The sequence below is a fragment of the Rhinatrema bivittatum genome, chromosome 3 (genome assembly GCF_901001135.1).
Source record: "Rhinatrema bivittatum chromosome 3, aRhiBiv1.1, whole genome shotgun sequence".
Lineage (NCBI taxonomy): Eukaryota > Metazoa > Chordata > Amphibia > Gymnophiona > Rhinatrematidae > Rhinatrema > Rhinatrema bivittatum.
Window position 1 is genome coordinate 303,032,300 of NC_042617.1, and position 19,633 is coordinate 303,051,932.

Genomic DNA, 19,633 nt, shown 5'->3' on the forward strand with positions numbered 1-19,633 from the left:
AGCAACAAATATCTTCTTGTAGATTATTTGCCTTCCAGCACTAATAGAGAACCAACTGTATGCCTCCTTAACTAAAGAATCCCAGAACTTTGGGAGAGACATCATATGCCCAAGAGACTGTAAGAACTAAATTACAGCACAAACACACTGTACTAGAACTAAGTGGGGAAGTTCCGATTTAGCTTTGTATATTCTCCATTTGTAGCCCTTTTGCCAGGGTGGTTGCCTGCTGACCATGGGTTTCTTCTACATATCAGTCAGTCGGACCTTGAACTGGATTTCATGCACTTTTCCTTCTGTTCGTACAGCTCTTCCCCCTGTTCTGTGGTCAGGCACAGTGAATACTTTGAGATACAACTCTCTAGCTTTTATGTCATGTATGATGCATGCAGACATTACAATCCATAGGGTAACACGATGGTTCTCAAACGTTTATGACTACTGTGCTCCTTTCAGGAGTTTGAGAAGCCTTGTGTACTCCCAGGGTCGCAAAAAAATAAATGTTCATAGCAAATGGAGACAGTGCCCCAGGCTCCCGCATTATTATGTGGTTGGGGGAGAAACTGCATAATTAGCTTTGTGCTGCATAATTAACAATCTGTTGCTGAATCAACTTTCCTGAAGCTTATCTACCTCCTTTTCAATCTTTTGAAGAAAGCTCAGGGTGCTTGTTTGCCTTCAGTTTAGGCCAGTGTTGCCAGATGGGTGGTTTTCACACCCAGTTGGGCTGCTTTTTGTGAGCATGTGCGGGAAAATGTTTTGGGTTTTTTTTTAGGTGTGGGCTATTTTTTTGGCGTGTGTGGTTTTTGGGCATCTTATCAGAAGGGGAGCAGAGGTGGGCAGGGCATGCGACTTTAAAGCTGGAAGCACTTGCCTTTCACTAAGGTGTCACAGGCTACTACACCGGGGACGGGCGGTGACAGGAGGTCGCGAAGCGGGTGAGAACAAGCTTGAACGCTTGTGCCTTCTGCCCTCTTGTTTGTATTTTTACATGGGTGTGGGAGAAGAAAGTATAAGAAGAGTGGGGGGGCTGGTCAGCGAGGGAGGACTCCCCACCCCCCCCCCCCCCCACCTTGGGCCTCACACATGGAGGCACAACGTCACGGGCATACATGCGCAGAGAGCTGCTGCCCGGCTCCCTCCTATAGACTGCCTCCTCGACCGCCTCCCTCCCCCATGATCCAGACCACTCACTGACCAACTGCCTCCCCTCCCTGCGAACCAGCGCACTCGCTCCTCGAGCAACTCACTCCCCTTCAACCAGTGCAGTTATTCGACGTGTCCGCACCAATCGCTGCCCGAACGCCTCTCCAGTCCCTCGCATCTCCCACCATGAACTGAACCACGTGCTGCCCAACCGCCTAGCGATTCCCCCAAATTCAAGAAATGGACCACTCGCTTGCTGCCCAATCGCCTAGCGCACCCCTCGCAAACTGACCGCTGGCTGCCCCCATCCCCATAACAGATCACTCGCTACCTGACCACCTCGTACCGTTCCTATCCAAGAAAAGGACCACTCGCTGCCAGACTGCCCTCCTGCCCCCCCCCCCCTATTCCTGTGATCGGAACCACTCACTCCCTTTCCCGGGCGACCCGGAGCGCTTGACTATCCGACTGCCTCGCTGCCCCTTTTCCCCCACAGGATCTGGACTACTCGCTGGCTGACTGCTTTGCCGCAACCTTCCCCCTTCCCAAAATTTGGACCACCGTGCCACCCCTCTTCCCCACGATGCAGTCTACTCACTGCCTGATCATCCCTGCCTCCCCCCCCCCCCCCCCCCAGTCAGACCACTCTGCCCAACTGGCTCGCCGCTCCCTCCCCCTGTAAATTTGAGTGCAGTGCAGGAATTTGTGTACAATCTTGCATAATAAAAATTGTTTTTGCAACTTTTGAGTTTTGGGCTACTTTTGGGCTAGATTTGGCGATTGATCGGGCTCTAAAAATGTTTGGCATCTGGTAACCCTGTTCTTTTTTTTTTTTTTAAATTTGTATTTTATTGATCAGAAACTGAAGGACATACAAAAGATAATATCACTCCACAATGTAGAAGACGTTAAGGCTCAGAGGTATATACAATGTACACTACAAACAATGCAAAGTGAAAGCACAGAACTGTTATACAAGCACGTCAAAGCTCGGGATCACCAAGAACCCGCTGAAGAGGATACCCCCTCCTGCGAGGAGGGGACCCAAGTCTGGGATGCAAAAGCTCAACTACGACTCGGCATTGCCCAGTATATATATGTATCAGGAGCAACACATTGTGTAACAGCAACTTGGTGGTGTGAAACTAACTGATGAATAAAACTTTTAAAACTATAATGAGACCCTCGCAATCTTTGCTTCCACTAAACCCCGCCCCCTCCCCCCTCCCCCCCTGGTAACCCTGTTCTTAGCTCTCTCTGCACCTGCTCCGGCCTCTCCCCTCACACACAGCCTACACAAAATCATCTTGTCTTCAGAAAGAGTGAAACGTTCTTCAGAGAGCACGTGTTACAAGTAAGCAACTTCATTCTCTCTTCTATTTGTGTCTCCTTAGGATGCGAAGATCATACGAAGCCGGGACCCTAAAGTCCTAGCCGAGTGTGATATCGTGGTAGATGTAGGTGGGGAGTATGATCCGCTGAAACACAGATATGATCATCATCAGAGGTAAGCCAGTAAGGAGGCGTGGCACAGGATAGCAGCATTGGAACAGAAAGCAGGGGAAGCTGGAGATTATGATTAGGACTTTTGTTTTTCAGTGTCTATAAAATGTGTATTCCAGGGGCTGGCCTGATGACACAGTGACAGATGTTGTGTGCTGCCAGGCAGAGGACATGGGTTCAGTTCTCAGAACAGGTTTTCTGTGTCCTGTGACTGGCTGCAACTGTATTTCCCTGTACGTACCAGGATCAGTCCAGGACACCTGGTTGTGACTCCGCACCAGTAGATGGAGACAGACTAAAACTTGTGGGCGGAGCATATATGCCCCTGTGCCAGTCACAGCCCCTCAGTCTTACTCTGTCTCCAGTAGGTGGTGCAGGTCCGGTCACAGCCCTGTCGGGCCTGATTCTGGTTGTTAGTCAGGTTCGCTTTTTGGGTTTTATTTTCTATTAGGCCTATTTGGTTTTTTTCTGTAAATTGGGTTTTTTGTTTAATTTGGTTAATTTTAGTCCCGGTTGCCCTGCCTCCCTGGGGAGTTGAGAGGTCCTGAGGGGACTACCCTCCCCAGGTGGAGGCCGCTGCTAGGGTTGAGGACCCGGCTGGACTAGTAGCAGCGTCAGGGGTGACACCGGGGAGCCCGGTTCACTCACCCCTGCAGGACAGAGGGCTTTTTCAGTACCAGGGACAGCGTTTTCTGTAAAAAAAAAAAAAAAAAAAAAAAAAAAAAGTGTTTGACTTTTGTTTCTGTCGGCTCTCCGTTGCCTGGCGTTGCGCTCCGTCCCGTCCCGCTCGGGGGGGGCGTCGTCGGCAGGGGGGAGGTCGCCGATTTTGCCGCGGTGATTTTTTTCTTTTTCTTCAGCGCCCCTCAGTGTTTTTCGGCGCGTCCTTTGTTTTCCCGCGATTTTCTCGATGCCGCGCGGCTCGCAGTGCAGGGCCTGCGGCTCGGCGCGCGCGCGTCTCTCCCGGGACGGCCTTTGCTCGGCCTGTGTCCCGGGAGACGAGGGATCATCGGGGGCACCTCGGGGGACCCGTTCCCGGGTGGCACGATCGCCGTCGCAGGGGGGAGGGGCCCCTGACAGGCCTCCTGGTTCTTTCCCGGTTTTCCGCGGGAGTGGCGGCCATTTTGTCCACCGGCCGGGTAGTCTCACGCGAAACGGTGGAGGCCTCGGTTTTTGCCCCCTGAGCTCTCCCGCAGTGGGGTGCGGCGGGGGAGGCCCCCTCGGAGGGGCCCCGGTCCCAGGGGACTTCGGAAATCGATTCTTCGGATTCGGGCGAGCTCTCAGAGGATTTAGCGCTTTGCTGCGCAAGGTGCTCCGATATAGGCGAAGCAAGCGCAGTCGGGGGGACGCCTCGCGCGCTCGGGTCCACCGGTCCCCGCCGAAGAAAAGCCGGCCAGGAGGACGGCGAAGGTCGCCCAGGTCCGCGGGCCGGAGCAAGCGGATTCCGCGAGGGGTGCCGCAGGGCTCGGAGTCCCGAAGAATCTGCCGAGGCGGACACGGAGGCCTCTGAGGAACCCCTGCCGGGAGCCGGGAAGGCAGCGTCCGATGGCTCCGCGCAGCTCGCTACGGGGAAAAGAGCACAGGCCGTCGATGGGGATGACCCCAAGGTGGTGCGTTTGTTCCTTAGGGAGGAGCTGTCGCCGCTTATCCCGGCCATTCTCCAGGAGCTGCGGATTGATGCCCCTCCGGTGGTGGTCCGCCAGGAGGGCAAATATGGATCCTGTCCTGCTCGGGCTCACAGGGCCGGCGGTTGCTTTTCCTTTTCATTTTTTCGTCCACGGATATCCTCTTCAAGGAATGGGATACTCCGGAGTTGGATTTGAAGGTCAGCAAGGCCATGGACAAGCCTTACCCTTTGCCGGAGGACGCGCTGGAGCTCCTCCGGCTCCCAAAGTGGATTCGGCGGTGTCCGCTGTCACGAAGAGGTCTAACATCCCGGTCACGGGAGCGACAGCCCTCCGGGATATTCAAGACCGGAAGTTGGAGGTTCAACTCAAAAAGATTTTCGAGGTCTCTGTCCTAGGAGTGCGGGCCGCCATGTGCACGAATTTTGCTATGCGGGCTAGTCTGCGCTGGGCTCAAGTCCTTCAGGCGAATGCAGGTCTCTCTGCAGAGGAAGCTTCTCAAGCAGACAGGTTGGAGGCAGCCATTGCCTATGGGGCCGATGCGCTCCATGATCTGTAGCGCACCTCAGCTCACTCCATGGTGGCAGCGGTGTCGGCGCGTCGTCTTCTTTGGCTGCGCAACTGGGCAGCGGATGGCTCTTCCAAGGCTCACCTCGGGGCATTGCCATTTAAAGGGAAATTGCTATTTGGCAAGGAGTTAGATGATTTGTTGGTTTCCCTGGGTGAGAATCGAGCGTTTAAGCTGCCGGAGGATAGGGCCCGTCCGCGATCTTCCTTCTCAGGCAGAGCCCGGTTCCGGGGGCCCAGGAAGTCCAGACCGCAAAGATCCTCTGGAGCCTCATATAGGTCGTCCTCCTCGCGGAACGCTCAGTGGCAGCAGTCCTTTCGGGGCAAGCGTTTTGGCCGGCAAGGAGGGGCTCCGTCGGGTGCGGGGGCCAAGCCTTCACAATGAAGTCCGGCCGGCCCATCCCTCCTCGTGGCCTCGGCACGTTGTCCCAAACGTGGGGGCGCGTCTCTCCTTCTTTCTCGAGGAATGGGCCAGCATGACGTCGGATCAGTGGGTCCTCGACGTGATAAGACACGGCTACGAGTTAGACCAAGAAAGACGGCTCTTTCCGCCCCATTCTGGATCTGAAGGGAGTCATCAGATGCCTTCGGGTTCCTCATTTCAAGATGGAAACCATTCGTTCCGTGATCGTGTCAGTGCGCCCCGGCGAATTCCTGGCGTCCCTAGACCTCACAGAAGCATACCTTCATGTAGGCATCCATCTAGCTTTTCAGCGGTTCCTGCGGTTTTGCATTCTGCGCAGGCACTTCCAGTTCCGGGCGCTCCCGTTCGGCCTAGCGACAGCGCCTCGGACATTCACGAAAGTGATGGTGGTCGTGGCGGCGCAGTTGCGGCGGGAAGGCCTGCTGGTTCACCCTTACCTCGACGATTGGCTAATCCGAGCGAAGTCTCAGAGTCTGTGTCGGCAGGCGGTGACCAGGGGGTTACAGCTCTTGCAGTCCCTGGGCTGGGTGGTCAACTACAACAGAGTCATCTCGAACCTTCTCAGTCCTTGGAGTATCTTGGAGCCCTTTTCGACACGAAGCGAGGCAAGTGTGATTCTCTCTCAGGAACGGATATGCATCTGCAGTCTCAGGTGCTACGTCTTCTGTCGCTACACCGGCCACGAGTCTGCGATTACCTGACGGTTCTGGGGTCTATGGCATCCACTCTGGCGTTAGCCCCTTGGGCGTTCGCTCATCTACGACCGCTGCAGTCCTCATTGCTTTCCCGCTGGAAACCGGTTTCCAAGGATTTTTATCTACCTCTCCCTCTCGAGGGTCAGGCGCGAGCCAGCCTGAGCTGGTGGCGGGATTCCAAGCATCTCTCCTGTGGAGTGTCCATTCTGCTGCCCGACTGGACGGTGGTGACCACGGATGCCAGTCTTTCCGGCTGGGGGGCAGTGTGCCAAGGGAAGTCGGTTCAGGGTCTGTGGTCAGAGTCGCAGACCCGGTGGTCTATCAACCGGCTGGAGACCAGAACGGTCCGTCTGGCGCTGCATGCTTTTCTACCCCTAGTATGCGGACAGGCGGTCCGGGTATTGTCGGACAACGCTACCACCGTGGCTTACATCAATCGCCAGGGCGGGGCAAGAAGTCCTCTAGTGGCGGAGGAGGCGTGGCTCTTGATGCTCTGGGCAGAGCGGCATCTCAGCCATCTCGCTGCGTCCCACATTGCAGGAGTCGACAACGTCCAGGCGGATTTTCTCAGCCATCACCGTCTGGATCCCGGAGAGTGGGAGCTGGCGGAAGAGGCGTTTCTCTTCATCTGCAAGACTTGGGGAACGCCCCACATGGATCTGATGGCCACGTGGCACAGCGCAAAGGCTCCGAGATTTTACAGTCGACGTCGCGAAAGGGGCGCAGAGGGAGTCGACGCGTTGGTGCTTCCCTGGCCGGCGGATGTGCTTCTGTATGTGTTCCCACCGTGGCCCATGATCGGCAAGATTCTGCGGCGCATAGACTTGCACCCGTCCAACGTGATCATGGTGGCGCCGGAGTGGCCGCGCCGTCCCTGGTTTGCGGACTTAGTCCAGTTGTCGGTGGCCGCCCCCCTTCGCCTTCAGGGGTTCGCGGGGCTTTCTTCGGCAGGGCCCCATCTGTTTGGAGGATGCGGATCACTTCTGTCTCGCGGCATGGCTTTGAGAGGTACCGGTTGAAAAGAAAAGGCTACTCGGATGCGGTCGTTACTACGTTGCTGAGATCCCGAAAACAGTCTACTTCCCTGGCTTATGTTCGGGTCTGGGTAGTGTTTGAGGAATGGTGCGTGGAGCGGGGTCTGAATCCCACTTCCGCTTCTATTTCTGATATTTTGGCGTTTCTCCAGGCGGGGCTCGCCAAAGGTTTAGCGTGCAATTCCCTTCGGGTCCAAGTGGCGGCGCTTGGGTGCTTGCGAGGTGAGGTCCGGGGAGTCTCTCTGGCTCTCCACCCAGATATCTCCCGCTTTCTTAGGGGGGCTAAGCACCTCCGTCCTCCGTTGCGGCCCCTTGCCCGTCTTGGAACCTCAACTGGGTACTCTCAGCCTTATGCTCAGCGCCGTTTGAGCCCCTGAAACGTTATACGCTCAAGGATCTCACGTTGAAGACCGTATTCCTGGTGGCGATTGCATCAGCCAGTCGTGTTTCAGAATTACAGGCGTTGTTCTGTAGGGAGCCCTTCTTGCGCATCTCCGATTCGGGGGTTTCCTTGCGGACGGTTCCCTCCTTCCTTCCTAAGGTCGTGTCGTCGTTCCATTTGAATCAGTCGATTGAACTTCCCGCTTTCATGTTTGGGGAGTCTTCGGACCCGAAAACGAAAGACTTGGGAAAACTAGATGTGCGGAGGTCCCTTCTTCGCTATCTAGAGGTTACTAATCCGTATCGGGTGACGGATCATCTGTTTGTGTTGACTTCGGGTCCAAAGAAAGGTGCTGCGGTGTCCCGCACGACAATTGCCCGTTGGCTCAAGGAAGCCATTGGTTCTGCGTATCTTCTGCATGGAAAATCGCCGCCAGTGGGTCTTCGGGCTCATTCGACGCGGTCTCACGCTGCGTCTTGGGCGGAATCTTCTCAGGTGTCGCCTCAAGAGATTTGCAGGGCGGCTACCTGGAAGTCGTTGCATACCTTCTTTAAACATTACCGGTTGGATGTTCAGGCTACTGAAGCTGGGGGTTTTGGAGAGAGGGTACTCCGAGCGGGACTCTCTGCTTCCCACCCTCGGTAAGTTGGCTCTGGTACATCCCAGGTGTCCTGGACTGATCCTGGTACGTACAGGGAAAGGAAAATTAGTTTCTTACCTGATAATTTTCGTTCCTGTAGTACCAAGGATCAGTCCAGGATCCCGCCCACAGTGCTGCGCTATAGTAATGGAGAGTCCGCTCTTTATTGTTTCTTTCACTACGCTGACCCTTCTTGAGTTGCTCTCCTGGTTTGGGAGTCTGGTTTCGGTAGGGGTGTTGGATTTCTTTCGTTTCCCTACCAAGTTTGTATGGTTAGTTATGGTTGCCTTTTTGGCTTTTGTCTACTTTGACATTACGTATGACTGAGGGGCTGTGACTGGCACAGGGGCATATATGCTCCGCCCACAAGTTTTAGTCTGTCTCCATCTACTGGTGCGGAGTCACAACCAGGTGTCCTGGACTGATCATTGGTACTACAGGAACGAAAATTATCAGGTAAGAAACTAATTTTCCTTTTATCTGCATGCAATCGTGGATGTGATTTGTAATCTGTATTGATCAGCTTGTTGGATACTATGGAATATAAGTATGAATACAAATAAGAAATGACAGCTTCTGATGGACGGGAGTCCTAGTCATCGCCCACTGGTGATATCTAGTGACCAGACATAGGGCTCATTATTACAGAGTTCTAGAGAGAGCCCGGGTGTGGCTGTGATTTAATTCTTTGGCACTCCTATCAAAGAGATTGATCCAATTTGATTGACATGATGTTCCTCTGTGAAAACTATGTTGCGTTGGATCCTGAAACTTGTTGGACTCTAGATACTTCACTATCTTTTCTGATATTAGAGTCTCTATTCATTTAACCACCACTGAGGTCAGTCTAACTGGCCTGTGGTTATGAGCCACGTCTCTGTCATCCCTTTTATAAAGAGGGATGACATCCATCATCCAGTCCTGTCTCCAAAGAGTGAATGAACTGTACTGTCGGTTTTGATGCCAGAATCTCTCTGAGCTCCCAAAATATCTGAGGATGTATCCCATCTGGCCCCATTGCCTTGCCTGCTTTTTCAGGTTTTCTAGTTCCATACAAGCTCTAATAAGATGGCCGTTTTGGCCTTGATGGGTCCTATTGGATGGCTCGATTGAGTCTGTACCCAGTAGTATGGGATCTGGTATTTGTTGGGATTCTTTTGAGTATATGTCTAAGGTAGAGGTGGAGAGTCTTCTTGTTCAGATGAATAGATCTCACTGTCCATTATATCCCTATCCTCTGTGGGTTATAAGTTCCTTCAAAGATGGATCAGTCCGGACTCCTGGGATTATGCTTCCCTTCCCGAAGATGGAGACGGAGAAAGTTGCACTGTCATATAACCCGGCGTGCCATCTGCAGTCACTCAGTATTTCTCTTGTCTCCAGCAGATGGTAGAGGTGCAATCTCTGCAGTCTGGGGGAAAAAAAAAAAAGAGGGAGAAGAGAATGAAGAGTATTTGATAGATCCCCTCCCTGAAGGTTGTTAGGCCCTGGTGGGGGCTATCCCTCCTGGTGGTGAGGGAAACGAGCAGGTAGTCGTGGACCCTTCTCTGCCTGGGCTTTTTGCCACTGGGGGGTGATTAGCTGGTGGGTCCAGCTCCCCCCCTCCCCCCCCCCAGGAGAACAGGTGGAATCCGGCAGCTCTACATCAGGAAAGTAGCCTGTTTTTTCTTTCCTTCCTCTGTATGATTAAAGTTTAAAAAAAAAAAGAGCTACTTAAATTGCAAACAGGGGAAGAGGTGCTGTGAAGCACAGGTACTAGCGGGCAGGAAGGCTGCGTTTGGGCTGTTCGGAGGCAAGTTCTCAGGCGGCAGGTGGTATTGTAGTTCCCGGTGCACAGTAGCGGTGCTGCTTTGTGATTCGCGGTAGGGCCAGGTGCTAGTGGCGTGGTGTTTGGCTGGTAATGGCGCATGGTTGTCCCGCGCCGGACTGTGTTCCTGCTGCCTCTCTGGTGAAGAGGGCAGGTCAGGACTGTCAAGTGCCACATCGTAGCGGCAACCTAAACAGCGCTCTGGCGCAGGAGCGCCTTTGAACTCAGCCAGGTGCGGGAAAGGCCGCCATGTTTTTGGATGCCGATGGCTTATCTGGACTGCTTCAGGGGAGTGAAGACCTTCCTCTCCCATTATCTCCAGTTGGGCAAGACTCTTGTTTCCTGTAGAGAGGTGGATCTGGATGGTGAGGGGGGGCTTTCCTGGACAGAGGTTGGGGATTCCCACCCCATTCCCTTCTGAGTTTATTTACTTATGCACGAGGCATATTTGGTGCGCCAGAACGCTGGGAAGTTCTCAGAGAGGCCTGGCGGACCGCGGCTGGGCAAGAGACCTGGGAGGGTCACATTGTCCAGTTCCACGAAAGGCGCCCATAGAAACCTGCTTTTTCAGACCCAACTGGGACTGACAAGGTCCCGGTGGGGCCTGATAACAGCCTGGATGGTTAAGATCCAGATGAAAATTTGGACCAGCTGCTGGTGGCAGAAGGGGATGACCCGAAGGCGGTGCGTCTTTTCTGGAAGGAAGATTTGTGGCCCTCGATCCCTCAGGTTCTTGGGGAGCTGGGGATCAAAGTTCCTCAAGAGGAGTCTGATTAGGAGAGTGTGGACCCAGTCATGGATGGCCTCGGGGGGTCCAGCGAAAGCCTTCCCTTTTCAGAAGTCTGTTAAGCTGGTAGTCAGGGAGTGGGATACTCCCGAGACTGGCCTTAAGGTAGGCCAGGCGATGGCTAAGCTGTACCCATTGCTGGAGGACATGCTTGAGTTATTGGCACTTCCTAAGGGGGACGTGTTGGTGTCGGCGGTCACTAAGAAGACCACCATTCCTGTTGCTGGCTCAGTGGTACGGAAAGATATTCAAGACAGGAAGTTGGAGTTCACCTCAAGAAGATATTTGAGGTGTCTGCCCTTGGCATTCGTGCTGCAATGTGCAGTAGTTTCATGCAGAGGGCCAGTTTATACTGGGTGCAGCAGCTACAGGCTACTAGACTGCTAGCTCCATCCAAGGCTAAGCAAGTGGGACTGCCTAGAGGCAGCAGCGACCTATGTTGTGGATGCATTATATGACCTTATCAGAACTTCCTCCAGGATCATGATGTCTACGGTGTCGGCCAGAAGACTCCTCTGGTTGAGGAACTGGTCGGCTGATGTTTGGTCTAAGTCTCGTTTGGGAGGCCTACCATTCAAGGGGAAGCTTCTGTTTGGAGAAGACTTAGAGGAGCTTGTGAAGCAGCTCGGAGAGTCCAAGGTTCATAGTTTGCCTGAGGTCAAGTTAAAAGGGAATAGGGGTTCCTTTCATGGGTGCTCCCGTTATCGGTCGAGCAAATGATTTCATCCTAGTAGGTCCTCGGCAGGAGGAGCTCAGAGGAAAGATGCCGGGAGGCAGCAATCCTGGAATCAATCCTTTTGAGGAGGCAGGAAATCAAGATAGAGAAGGTCTTGGCCAGGGTTCTGGCAGGGCAAAGTCCCAACAATGAGGTGACGCCAGTCCACTCTTCTATCTTTCGTATGGGAGAATGTCTGACTCTGTTTTACGAGGCGTGGACCAAAATCACAACAGACCAGTGGGTCCTCAGTGTGATAAGAGACTGCTACACGTTAGAATTCTCTCGCCCGCTCCGGGACTTGTTTATGGTTTCCTCCTGTGCTCCAGGCTACAAGAGAAAAGTGGTTCAAGGAACAGTGGATCTGTTACAAGAGCTGAAAACCGTACTTCCCGTTCCTGTGAGGGAACAAAGGATGGGAAGGAATTCCATTTACTTCGAGGTCCCAATTTTAGATCTGAAAAAGGTGAATGTGGCTCTCGGGGGTTCCTCATTTCCGCATGGAGACTCTGCAGTCGGTGATTGCAGCAGTGTGCAAGGGAGAATTCCTGACTTCTCTAAACTTGACCGAAGCATATCTGCACATTCCAGTTCGCCCAGCTCACCATTGGTTTCTGCGCTTCATGGTCCTTGAGAAACATTATCAGTTTTGTGCCCTTCCATTTAGTCTGGCCACTGCTCTGCGCACTTTTAGCAAGGTGATGGTTGTGGTGGCAGCAACACTGAGGAAGAAGGGCATCTTGGTTCATTCATATCTGGACAACTGGCTCATTTGAGTGAAGTTGGAAGCTCTGGTGACTCAGGTCTTGGAGCAGCTGCCGTCTTTGGGCTGGGTAGTGAAATTGACGAAGAGTCATCTTACCTCGTCTCAAGTTCTGGAGTTCTTGACACCGGAGTGGAGAAGGTGTTCCTTATGGACGCTCGTATTCTCAAAACTGCAGCAGCATGTGTGCAAGCTGTTGGATGCAGCGATTCCCAGAGTCTGATATTGTCTTCAGATGTTGGGCTCTATGGCCTTGACATTGGAGCGGGTCCCTTGGGTCTTTGCTTATATGAAGCCTCTGCAGCGGTCCCTCTTTTTGCGCTGGGATTCATTGTCTGAGCAGTTTCACCTTTTTTTGTTGCTCGAGGAGCCTGCCAGGTCCAGTCTTTCATAGTGGCTTGGTCAGGATCATCTCAGGCGCGGAGTGGACTTGGAGGTTCCAGACTGGGTGGTAGTTACCACTGATGCCTCCGGCTGGGGGGCAGTGTGCTAGAATCAGTTGGCCCAGGGGCAGTGGTCTACGGAAGAGAAATCCTGGTCTATCAATCGTCTAGAGACAAAGGCAGTGCGGTATGCGTTACTTGCTTTTCTGCCTCTATTGAGCGGCTGCTCAGTGCACATATTGTCAGACGACGCAACCTCGGTGGCTTACATCAACCGACAAGGGGAAACTAGGAGTCGGGCAGTAGCCCAGGAAGCTCATAACTTGTTTTCTGGGCAGAGCAGCATCTGGTGATCCTTGCAGCGTCTCACATTGCCGGAGTGGGCAATGTACAGGCGGATTTCCTCAGCAGGCAGAAACTAGACCCCAAGGAGTGGGAGCTGTCAGAAGAGGCGATGGCTCTGATATGTCTTCGGTAGGGTACTCCCAGCTTGGACCTGGTGACATCGCGGATGAACTGGTTCTTCAATCATAGAAAAGAGCATGAAGCAGAGGGCTCTGGTTCTGTTGTATGTTTTTCCTCCGTGGGCCCTATTGGGGAAGCCGATAAGGTGAATAGAACATTTCCCCGGAGAAGTAATTCTCCTGAAGGTTATATCTGCGTTTCATGTGAATCAGACTCTGGAGCTGCCAGCTTTCCCGGATTTGGATGCATCTGTTCCGCACGCTAAAGACCTGCAATGTTTGGATGTAAAACTGGCATTGTTGCGTTACCTCAAAGTTACTAAAAACATTAGGGTTTCTGACCATCTTTTTGTGTTGTGGAGTGGCCCGAAGAAGAGGCAGAAGACTTTAAAGTCTACAATAGCATGATGGTTGAAGGAAGCAATAAGCTCGTCTTGTATCTGTAAGGGTCGCCCTGTCCCGGTGGGATTAAGGGCTCATTCAGTTTGATCTCAGGCGACATTTTGGGCCTGGCAGGAAATTTGTCGGGTGGCTACTTGGAAGTCAATGCACACTTTTGCCAGACATTATCGGATGGATATCCAGGCCCCAGAGGCCATGGACTTTGGTGAGAGTGTTCTACAAGCGGGACTCTCGCAGTCCCACCCTATTTAGGGAAGCTTGGGTACTACCCAGGAGTCTGGACTGATCCAGATATGAACAGGAAAGGAAGTTCGTTCCTGCTAATTTTCGCTTCTGGAATACCACAGATCATTCCAGACACCTGCTCTGTGTGGGGGGAGAATCTGCTCGTTCTTCTGTCATGGGTCTATTGTATATAGTCTGCAGAGATACATACTACAGATTTCAAGTTTGTTCTCTTGGTTGGGAGTTACAAAGAAAAGAGTTTTCTTTCAGTCCTCTTTCCCCTTGCTCATTTTGTTGTAAATTATTTGCATGTTTGTAAGGATTGTTGTGGGATTAATTTTAGCTTGGGTACAGGTCAATACTGAACGACTGCAGGTGGCACTATGGTTTATATGCCAGTGCCATTGAAACTTTCTCTGTCTCCATCTGCTGGAAGGGAGGCATAATCCCAGGAATCTGGACTGATCCGTGGTATTCCAGGAACAAAAATTAGCAGATAAGAACCAATTTTCCTTTCTTACAAAACCTGATTTTTTCCTAGCATGTGGATAGATGGATTCAGGATCAATATTCTCCGTCTCCAGCACATGGTGGACGTGCAGCTCCCTACTGGTGATGCTTCATATTTTAGAAGGAGAATTTTAAAAAGAAAGTCCCTTTCTCCTGTGGTGATACCAAATGGTCCCTCCCCCAGCTAAGAATTCCTGAGGTGATTTCTGTGGGCCCTCAGATGAGTGCCTCGATCCGGTAGCTGTTTTTTTCGGTCAGCGTGGACTTAGCTGATTGTACAGCTTAAAGGCAGCAGGTGTAGGAAGCTGAGCACTGCAGTGATGGCAGATGCCCTCTCCCCCCACAGTCAGAGTCCGTGCTCAGCTTCCTACACCTGCAATGGCCTTATCTTCCCTAAGAACCCCTTTAACCCCTCTGTCATCTAATGGTCCAACCGACTCCCTCACAGGTTTCTTGCTTCGGATATATTTAAAAATGTTTTTATTATGAGTTTTTGCCTCTATGGCCAACTTCAATTCAAATTCTCTCTTCGCCTGTCTTATCAATGTTTTACACTTAACTTGACCTTTTAACCATGACCGTGGTCTGAAGGGCTGGCCCTTCAGACTTGGGCGGGGCTACCATAATAGCACAGTAGAACCCTGTGCTACTGTGGTAGCCCCGCCCCCAAGTCTGACATCACTTCCTTGCTTGAGAGTGCTGGCGGGTCAGGAATTGCGGCAGCATGCCCTGGTGGTATGGTGGCAGACAGGCCCCCCCACCGTAGTCTGCAGTCTTGGGGGCAGAAGGGAGTTCCCTGAGATTGAAGAGCAGGAGGCTGGTTTGTGGGGTTCGTCTGTCCCCCACCATATCTTCAGGTCTCAGCCGCTGCATCTCCAAGCACCCCTTAAAGGGAATCCAGGATCTCTGACTTTCTGCTTCTGAAGATTGGATGCTCAGTCAACATCTGTTAGAATAAAGCTGGCCCAGTGGCATACTGCACACTGAAATGTGGAGGGGATCTGGCCTCGATTCCTGGCTCAGGTCTTCTGCTCCCTCAGCTGGAGCTGCTGTGACACCTAGAAGTTAAAGTTAGGGCCCAGGATTGCAGGACTCTGGAAGGAGCCCAGGTATGTGGCCCCCGCCCAAGTACTATCACCACAACGACTGGACTAAGTGAGTTGGGAGGAGATATGAAATGGGGGGGGGGAAATATCTCCTGGTGCCCGATCCCAGCCCTGGTTCTGATTGAGCTGGAAATACAAAGGCATAAGAGGAAACTGCTCCCACCAGTAACATCTCCCCCTTCATTGCAGTCTCATGTCCTGGAACTAGATCTCCAAACTCTGTGCGCCATTCATTCCACATGATGGGTTTCAAAACATTCCCAGAGTGCTGCCGCCTCCCTTATTTACTTTAAAATATTTGTATGCCACTTAATCCAGTGTCCTTAGCGGCTCACATAGGAATATACACAGTATTCATATAAACATAGGGAAACAATGAGACAACATAATGACTAATCAACACTGGTCAATACATCACGCCACCTCTGACATTAAAATACAATCATCTATATAAGTGTCCATATCAAAGCTAATCTGCTTCACAAAGGATCAATACATCAAGATCATTCAAAGTGCCATCAATCAGCCAAAAGCTTCATTAAATATGCTTTCAGATTTTTCTTAAACGATTTCAGAGTTGCCTCTTTTCTCAAAGACCTGGGTAACAAGTTTCATAGCCTAGGACCTGCCACTGTGAACATTTTGTTCTGGTTCTCCTCAAGTCTGATGTCTTGGCTGAAGGCACATCCAGTAAAGAGCAACAGGAGGATCACAGTTCTCTTGCTGGACTGTAGATTTTTTTTAACATGGCAGAGATACAGCCTTGCACTGTTTGTTCTTCTTTGATTGGCATTTTTGGAATATCACCTCTACTTTTGTTTGCAATCTGCTTTGCGGTTCAGTAAAAAATCTGAATTCAAAGCAAAACATGGCAGAGATACATGGTGGAGTGTCACTACTCAGAGTTTAAACATCACAGTACATATTTTGTATTTTATATGCCAGTGAACCGGCAGCTCTTCTCCATACCCCCCTATTTCAGTTGTTTTAATATTATATTTTTACATAAAATGCTACTCCTTTCCCTTTTCTGCCTGCCCTGTCCTTCCTGAACCAGGCTATAGTTTAGTATAACCATATCCCAATTATGGGACTCAGTGAACTAGCTTTGTAACGCTTCCTGGGCATTTCTTCTTCCTTTCTCGTGGGAAAACACCTCAGTGATTATACTAGAAAAATGCAGCTTTGAGCTCATTAGGGAGAGAGCTGTTTGTGTTTCACAACAATCCTGAAGTGATATTTTTTTAAAGAAGCTTCCCCTCCAGGGAAGAGATTGAAGCAGCTGAGATCAGAGGCTTTGTAGGAATTGCTTACAGCTTTGGGAGGCAAAACTGAGTGTTCCTCATTAATAGTTTCCGCTCATTATCCCTGACAGTTTGCATAGAAAAACAATAACATCTGTGCAGCTAGAAGAAGTGCTGGACAAGGCACTGTTGTGAGGAAGCTCACAATAGTCAGCTGAAGTCCAAGCTGACACTGGCAGGTCACTACTGCGAGGAAGCTTACTCTGCCTGAGTTCCAGTTGGAGCTAGCATCCAGTGCTCATCCTCTGAATTGTAGGGATGTGCAGAAGGAAAAAAAAATTCTTATTCATTTCGCCAGGACCTAAATTCATTGCATTCGTTTCATGGGGAAAACCCCAATTTGTTTGATTCGTTTGATTTGTTTTCCGATTTCCCATTAAAGTCAATGGGGGAAGTATTTGCAGCCTATTTTTGGCAGCAAAATTGGGGTTTTCTTATCAATTCTGATGAAACTTCTGGGAGCAATTATCAGAACGAGAAAAGAGCTCCAAGGCACTTAGACTGTGGCAAAGTGGCACCAAAGTGGCATGAATAGCCTAAGGCACTTTAAAGGGGCAAACGGGTACCAGGAGTGGCAAGAGTGCTTTAACAAAGGTGCAAAGAGCAGAGAGAGTGTCAAAAACACACCACAGCTTCAAAAGAGAGCACCGATAACAGATGCATGAACCTTCAAAGGCAGCACGACAGACAAAGTGGCAAGACAAGTGGCATCAACATCCTACAGCACAATGAAGGGGGAACATAGCAAGCAGAAAGACTAGCACCAACACACTGAGGAACCATGAGAGTGGCAAGAACACCACAAGGAGTTGAGTGAGTCATCTGGTGTATGGCAGCAAGGCAGAGTGGCAGAAAGTTGATAGGGGCAAGACAGGCTGGCAGAGCGGATGTAGTCAGGTCGCTGTGCTTTTGATAGGGGCAACACAGGCTGGCAGAGCGGATGTAGTCAGATCGCTGTGGTGTTGATAGGGGAAAGACAAGGAGGCAAGACAAGACGAGGCTCAGCATGCGGCGCGACTGACAACCGGGGCGTAGTGTCCACCTGATCCGTCTTGAAATACGGACCAAGGAGTCTAACACGCGTGCTAAGACATGAAACATGAACTATAACTGGGTGGGGTGGAGCGTTACTCCTGTGCACAGGGCCGGTGCAAGGGTATTAGGCACCCTAGGCAAACTTTACAGCCTGGGGCCCTACCCCCACCTCCCCATACACAACTTTAAATTATGCATTTAACACATATTTTACATGAAAAGTGTCATTCTGAGGTAAAATTAATATATATGTTATTGTGATAATTTCATGCACTGTTGTGATGCCAACAAGAAAACTTTGCATCTTGGAATTCATATGGCATCATACCTATTGTGATATATTTCGGCATGGTCCTCCCGTATCAACATAGTACTATCTCTGCCAACACTCAAAGAATAAGAACCCTACCTATGAAAAAGAATACCACAAATATTACACCAGAATCTAAAATATCAATACACCTCCTATCAGGAAAACAGAACAGGCCAAGCTAAAGTAACTATAGATCCCTTCAGAGAAACCACATATTAAAAGAATGCTTCATCTCAGTCTTTGCATGCAGAACACAAACCCTCACCAAATACAGAATAAAGCCACATAAAGTATAAATAGAAATGTGCAGACAACAACTGAACTGTAAAACGCATCACGCCAGGCTCTATACAGTGCAACTAAGAACATAAGGAAATGCCATACTGGGTCAGACCAAGGGTCCATCAAGCCCAGCATCCTGTCTCCAACAGTGGCCAATCCAGGCCACAAGAACCTGGCAAGTACCCAAAAACTAAGTCTATTCCATGTTACCATTGCTAATGGCAGTGGCCATTCTCCAAGTGAACTTAATAGCAGGTAATGGACTTCTCCTCCAAGAACTTATCCAATCCTTTTTTAAACACAGCTATACTAACTGCACTAACCACATCCTCTGGCAACAAATTCCAGAGTTTACTTGTGCGTTGAGTAAAAAAGAACTTTCTCCGATTAGTTTTAAATGTGCCCATGCTAACTTCATGGAGTGCCCCCTAGTCTTTCTACTATCCGAAAGAGTAAACACCGATTCACATCTACCCGTTCTAGACCTCTCATGATTTTAAACACCTCTATCATATCCCCCCTCAGTCGTCTCTTCTCCAAGCTGAAAAGTCCTAACCTCTTTAGTCTTTCCCCATAGGGGAGTTGTTCCATTCCCCTTATCATTTTGGTAGCCCTTCTCTGTACCTTCTCCATCGCAATTATATCTTTTTTGAGATGCGGCGACCAGAATTGTACACAGTATTCAAGGTGCGGTCTCACCATGGAGTGATACAGAGGCATTATGACATTTTCCGTTTTATTCACCATTCCCTTTCTAATAATTCCCAACATTCTGTTTGCTTTTTTGACTGCCGCAGCACACTGTACCGACGATTTCAATGTGTTATCCACTATGACACCTAGATCTCTTTCTTGGGTTGTAGCACCTAATATGGAACCCAACATTGTGTAATTATAGCATGGGTTATTTTTCCCTGTATGCATCACCTTGCACTTATCCACATTAAATTTCATCTGCCATTTGGATGCCCAATTTTCCAATCTCTCAAGGTCTTCCTGCAATTTATCACAATCTGCTTGTGATTTAACTACTCTGAACAATTTTGTGTCCTCTGCAAATTTGATTATCTCACTCGTCGTATTTCTTTCCAGATCATTTATAAATATATTGAAAAGTAAGGGTCCCAATACAGATCCCTGAGGCACTCCACTGTCCACTCCACTCTCCACTCCACTGTCCACTCCCTTCCACTGAGAAAATTTCACCATTCCTCATGAAACAATCAATAAAATCAAGATATATAAACCATTAAACATAATAGTAAAATCATACTAATAAAATAATTTCAAAACAGCTGATGAATAGAATATCCAGTATTTAAAGACTCATGCAAATTTCGAAAGCTTTACCAAATACCAATAAAATATTTCAAATAGCAGACACATCACATACTACCCAATAATTAAAATGGTAGTCAATCAAGAAAAATGAAATTAAAAAGCCATCTTTACTTACCCTTTCCAGCAGTTCTCCTACTCCTTTCCCTTGCAGGCCACACTAGAAGCAGCAGTATCTGCTGAAGC

At 50.2% G+C, this 19,633-nt stretch overlaps 1 protein-coding gene across 1 annotated transcript in view; it reads left to right on the forward strand.

The window, feature by feature from the left end:
• C3H12orf10 (chromosome 3 C12orf10 homolog) overlaps positions 1-19,633 on the forward strand; it is a 52,916-nt gene that overhangs the window by 4,017 nt on the left and 29,266 nt on the right. Inside the window, exon 2 of the mRNA XM_029595080.1 lies at positions 2,541-2,653. Coding sequence (XP_029450940.1) covers positions 2,541-2,653 — 113 coding nt within the window. The remainder of the gene's footprint in view (positions 1-2,540; positions 2,654-19,633) is intronic.